The 6,459-nt window shown below is 38.4% G+C and overlaps 1 protein-coding gene across 5 annotated transcripts in view; it reads left to right on the top strand.

The window, feature by feature from the left end:
- LOC109432696 (myb protein) overlaps positions 1-6,459 on the top strand; it is a 69,567-nt gene continuing 63,108 nt past the window's right edge. Inside the window, exons 1-2 of one of the 5 annotated variants that reach the window (XM_019709096.3) lie at positions 1-228; positions 1,676-2,234. In XM_019709096.3, the coding sequence (XP_019564641.2) occupies positions 2,157-2,234 (78 nt within the window). In that variant the 5' untranslated portion in view covers positions 1-228; positions 1,676-2,156. Of the gene's footprint in view, positions 493-1,675; positions 2,235-6,459 lie in introns of all 5 variants that reach the window. The other 4 variants (XM_019709081.3, XM_062849955.1, XM_019709088.3 and 1 more) reach the window with 4 other exon arrangements.

Genomic DNA, 6,459 nt, shown 5'->3' with positions numbered 1-6,459 from the left:
TTGAAAAGCAAGCTGTCGACAAACGAACAACGTCGTTTACCACCGCAGGGAGCAGTCGTTTTGTTTGCTTGCTGCTACGGAAATTCCAGTAATTTTGGACATTATCCGGCGAAATCCGTACCTAAATTGTCCGTAGTGATCGGTAGTGTCGTTGTGCGATGCTGTTCGATATCGGTTCTGTACGTACGAAGTGAATAATCGGAGGAAAATCGGGGCATTTTTCGAAAGGTACGAATCGGAAGGCGTTTTCGTTCTTTTGCTAGTGTGGGAAGAAAATATTGCGTGCGCGGTGCTGCCGGGTGGATTTTTAGATGTGTTGGTGTTCTGAACGGAAACTTCGCTAGCTTCACGAACGTGATAAAAGTGCGTGCATCTTTGTTTACATTGAAGTGCTTTGGGAAAGTTTGGTAATAATCCGACGAATATCCAGAATCCACTTGTAGGGCTGAAATAGTCCACCAGCAGAGCGCGCACGATAGGCCGCTGGAGGAAGTAAATAACAGTGACACCCTTTTTTCGCATTCCTATTTTTGTGCCTGGTGGTCGCACAGCAGCACTGTGTTAAAAGTTTAGTATTTACCTATTGTTATGTGCAGGCACCGAAAAAACAGGGGGACGGATCGTTGCCTGTGACCCTCGCGCATATGGAAAGAGCTCTGGTCGTGTAATAATATTATATATGTGGGTCGGCCGGGAGGAGGCAGCGGTACTTCCTCCAGCCGTGTGAGAGAAAGACAGTGCAGTCACCGAGCTCGTATGAGTGAGTGTGAGTGGAAGAGAGCAAGGATCAGCTTGAAAGCGCCCCGCGGTAGAAGTGGCGTTGTACCTATGGGAGATCGAGGACAAACTCCGCACACGCGGCAGCGGTGCACAGGAGAACGAAAACAAAACATCTGCCGTCCGTCGTGTTCGTCGGTCGGTGCTGGCTGGCTGCCTGCCTGCCGTGGAAGGGCAATAATTAAACATTTTGAATTCACCGTCCCATATGTGCGTATGTGGTGCGAACACAGGATGCTCTGAGGGCTAGGGATGCGCGGCGTGACCGTATTGAATTATCTCTAAATTTAGTTTTGGAAGATTTGATTAACGAGTTTCTAAAGCTCATATAGCCACAGCTGTAAAGGCGTGGGTATACAGCATACCCAGGCTGATGGTGACTGGTTCGATTTCCTTCTTTTTGTAATAAATATTGTCTTGACTTCCTTGATCATTGAGTATCTTCGTACCGGCTATACGATACACACATGCAAAATGGAACAGATGAAGCACTCAGTTAATAACTGTGGAAGTGCTCATTGGACACTAAGCTGAAAAGCTAGCTTTGTCTCAGTGGGGTCGTTATATCAAGAAGAAGGAGGTTCGAGTGTCTGATTAAGTAAATTAATTTACTTTATTGGATATTTATTTTCAATCTTTTGAAAACTCTTGTTATTTGTTAAGAATTTCCTAGTAAAACTCTTCAGAAAAATTTTGGGAGAAAGTCATTTTGAACTTCTGGATAAAAAAACGACTGTCTCGAACAACTTTTAACGTATTTTTTGTTGAAGTCTTAGGCTTGAATACGATATCGGGGACTGACAAAATCAAACCACCACTGTATTTACAAAAAAAAAAAAATCGATCATCCCTAAAGCGGAAAGGTACATGTGTTACTTTTTTTTCTTCCTTCAAACAGAGGGGCAGGAAGCGCACGCGGGGATGAGTTAAATCGAAGAAGCACCGTGTCATGAATGATGATGATGATTGCCGCACTGAAGTGGTGGCGAACCCCAGAGTAGCGCAGCAGCAGCAGCAACAGCAGCAGTCGCCGCTAGTACTATCCTATACACGAGAGAAGAAGAGTGAATGGTGGTGCGTGTATAGCACACATACGGGAAGAAGAGTGGTCCGGGCCGGCGAGTAGAGCAGCTTCAGACTGCGTGAGGATACCGGAATAAAGTGCGTAGTTGAATATATGATTAGGAAGTGACGAAGAAGGATTCAAAACGAAGCAAGAAGAAAACCAGTCGGAGTGCTGGGAAGTGAGGCGGGGAGGTGTCCGTGTGGAAAGGACGAAGAAGTTTGTGGAAGATCCTGCGCCAGCTGAAGGTTTAATAAACTTTAAAACAGTGGAGAGTGAGAAGGGGAAGGGAGTTTCCTAAATAAAACAAAAAAAAATGGATACCTCGGACGATGATCTCTCCGAGCACTCGCAAGGGGACAAATCGAACAAAACTCGCTGGACGAAACATGAGGTAAGTGTACTAGCAAGTCTGGGACGTTTATTTATGAATAAAATACGAATTTTACTGATCACAAATATTACCCTGTTGTGTGGATTGTTGAATCTAAAATGCAAATGCATCATTCCATATTTCCAATGTATTATTCTTCATTGAATATACCCCTAGCCTTATCACGGGGATTGTCGAAACTAAAGTGCAAATATGTAATGATGATAATAAGCAATATAATTTTTCTTCAGTGATTACATCCCCTTTACAGCGTTTTAGTACGCCTCTAACGATCCATCGGCTGCTTTCGGACAAAGTATCAAATATACTTTATGAACATGAGGTACCGCCAGGGCTTAGTAGATTTTAACTTTTTCCTCTGCTTTCCATGTTGATCGGTTTATTATTGACCAATCTTAGCTTTTTATATTCATATCAAATACATCTATTTGCTAAAAATACGTCATAATATTGAATAATATAACTTCTGCGGCGAATTTTGAAAACATTTCAATTATGCAAACAATTGTTTCTAATAAGCGATAACTAAACAGTAATGCAAGAATGTTTTGGATCGCTGTACAAGACTTTGGCTCGTTTACCTATGGATCGTTTCGAAGGCTTAGTTTCAGGCTGATATACAGGGTGTTAGGTTCGTGAGTGCAAACTTTTTAAAGGGTGATAGAGGACCATAAATGGTGAAAAAAATTGTTCTACGCATATGGTCAAATCTCAACCGTTACGTAGTTATTGAACTTTCCATGTTTTTGATTATTATTGCCTTAACTGACTATAACTTGAAAATGGTCTAACTTATCGCAGTTTTTTACCCTTATTCTAAAGATTTTTGAGTTTTCTTTCAAATGGCATCATTGAATCGATTGGTTTAGTTAAATAACTAAGTTTTCAAAAGAAAAATAGCTCAAAATAGTGTGTTTTAATTGGTTTTTGTCAATCATCTTTGAAACATGCGTAATAAACTAAAATTCTTTCTTAGGCAAAGTTGTGGCCCCTGTTTTACTCTACAATTCGTTTTTTGACAGTTGCAAATTTATGATATGAAATGCGATGTTTAAACGCCCTGGCCAAGTTCGCAGGGGTTGACGGTATTAAAGTGAAGGAGTTTCATTTTGATTATTGTAATGTAGTGTTCTTTAGTGAAACATATCACCTTTTTAACACTTTAATGCGCCTCCAACGGTTCATCACGAACCGGCTGCTGCAGATGGAGTATGGCTGATCATATGCATCAGACATGCTCGATAAACATGGAGGATCCGCTAGGGCTCATTAGAGTCTATTCCCAAGCAATAGTTCCAAGTCGGTTGGATTTAAGAAGGTTTTGATGATCGTTACAAATCCTAATAAATATATTGTAGGATTTGTGACAGGTTTTGGAACCTTTTACAGCCAGCTGACTTCAAAATGTTGTTTGGGCTCTATTTCCCACGTTTCTCGGTTGATTTTGATAAGTAATTTATTAATGTCATAGTCGCATTTTCGAATTTTTAGAATGTTAGTTGGTCATATTTTTTTTTTAATAAAGCAATTAAAATCGACCGAAGAATTAATTGTGGGAAGGAGATTTGCAGCACTTAATTGTGCTGATAGATTCGAAGCTAACGTGCGAACACTTAAACGCATTGTTGACGTCAATGCGTTCGACGTGACATTTTGGACAAAAATTGACTGCTTTTTATTAACTGAACAACGTTACTTGTGTATGACTAGGTTGACATTTCTAGGCTACGCTTGAGAAAATGACATGGTTTATCTAGGTAGGACCGATAGGACAATTGAACGAATTTGAACATTTTTCATAGTATTTGTAGGGGGACGAATACATAATAGTTGACAAGCAATCTTCATTATTTTAAAATTTTATTGCAATCAACTGACCAACTTGGCGTATTTTTGTTTATCTCTTAGATGGTATTTTGAACCAACAGAAAAATATCAGAAGTTCAGTTGCATGTTTCTGTGGGTTTTGGACCGATGACAATTTAAGGACACAAGAGATGAACACAGAGAAGTAGAAAACGATTAGCGAAATCAAGAAAACAATTTGACACAGGATCGACTATATTTTAACATACAGGGTTTGATTGATTCGATGAAAAAACAAACATACGACCACTGACTTAACGAGAAGAAAAACATATTGAACCATACCACAAAATCGAACAAGACGACAAACACAAACAGTGTGACCATAACACTACATAGGCAAATCCTGACTGACTGACCAATTGAAAACTTTCCAAACTTCTACCGTAACTTTCTGAGTCAGTAGGCAACAGTGTCTTAATGGATATCATTTTCCGCGTACGACTGGCAAACTGCTTCTGAAAGATTACGTACTCTTTTCTATCTTCGGGTCTAGTGTAGAGGTTTCAACTCTATTCAGAGTGCAGCTAGAAACCTAGCAAAAAAAAAAAAAAGAAATGCGATGTTTAAACCAAACTTGCAAGAAAACGATAAGAGATAGCAGTTTAATGTCAAAGAACGAATTATAGAGTGAAACAAGGGCCACAACTATGCCTAAGAAATTTTTTTAAATTATTACGTATTTTTCAAAGATAATTGTCAAAAACTAAATAAAACACACTACTTTTGAGCTATTTGCTCTAGAAAACTTAGTTAGTTAACTAAACCAATCAATACAAAGTTGCCATTTGATAGAATATTCAATAATCTTTTTGATAAGGGTCAAAAAACTACGATAAGTTTGACCATTTTTAAGTTATAGTCAGTTAAGGCAATAAGAGTCAAAAACATGGAAAGTTCAATAACTACGTAACGGTTGAGATTTGACCATATGCGTAGAACAATTTTTTTCACCATTTATGGTCCTCTATCACCCTTTAAAAAGTTTGCACTCAGGAACCTAACACCCTGTATTTGTTTGTATTACAACTTTGCCAAAGAACATATTATTCCAACCTGCGAGTATCGTTTGGCAATTCTTAAGAATATTACATTGCACTGTACAGTTTGATGATGTAGTATGACAGACTGACTCTGTTTTTCGTCGTGTGTCACATCTTGGGATTTGGCCTCCGAAATGAGTTATGGGCGGAAGAGTCAGACTCTTGCAAGGTGATACAAAACATTCTTGGTGGGAAGTTTATAGTTAAATTTCGAAGCTAACGCGTGATCACTAAAAAGACACATCGTAGACGCCAATGAGTCTCGACATTTTGGAAGAAAATTACTACTTTTCACAAAGACTAGTGCAATAATTTACGCATAAATACACTAAACAGAAAATATTAACATAATGGACATAACTATTTCATGAATCATACACTACACTTTACAATTAATCAAACTGATATGACAGAACAAAACAACATAATACAAAAATAGTTGCTCTAAATTTGGAAATCTACAATCAATAACTGACGACTTAAACTTACTAACAAATAACATGGACATTATGTACTACAAAAAATAATTTTCCCACTTTCTACCGTAACCTTCCGGATCAGTTTGCAACAGTATCTTCTTGGATGCTAAATCATCCGTGAACGTCTGCTAAACTGCTTCAGAAGGAATGGATCCTATCCAAGGCCTAGTTTAGAAATTTCAGCGCTATTCAGCGATCAGCTAGTAATCTTTAAAAAAGAAAAAATAATCTTTTGCAAGGTAGGAACGAAATTAGGAACCGAATGAACAGTGATTGGAATTAACTCATGTCACGGTATGAAAATCTCAGTAGAAATTCCGAAAAGAACTTCTGCAACTCTGAACTCTGTGAAACTCCTGGATGATTCCTACCATTAATGTCTAGAGAAATCCCAGAAGCTGTCATGGAGCAACCCCGGCAGTAATTCCTAAAATATTCTCAATCTCAAAAGGATTTCCAGTAGAAATATGTTCTAAGTGTCTTGAGAAATCTATAAATAAATGACGGCAGGAATTGCTGGAGAAACCCTTGAAAGAATTTATAGTGGCGCTAGAAGAATTCTCAGATGAATCATTGCAAAATTTTTCGGAGAAATCTCAAAAGGATTTCTTGAACGAATTATGAAAAATCTCTGTAGGAACCACAGGAGCAAGCTGGATTTTTGAAAGTTTCCTTGGAGAAATCACTGGAGGAATTATCGTGCATGTTTTTTTTTTTGTAAAATCCTTCGAAGAATTCATGAAGAAATGTTTGAAGAACTCCCTGAACTTCAAGTGAACCCTCTGGAGGAATCGCAGGAGAAATTCGTGGAGATATTCCTAAATGATTTTTTTTCAG

Source organism: Aedes albopictus, chromosome 2 (genome assembly GCF_035046485.1).
Source record: "Aedes albopictus strain Foshan chromosome 2, AalbF5, whole genome shotgun sequence".
Lineage (NCBI taxonomy): Eukaryota > Metazoa > Arthropoda > Insecta > Diptera > Culicidae > Aedes > Aedes albopictus.
This window is presented reverse-complemented; position numbering and strand designations above follow the sequence as displayed.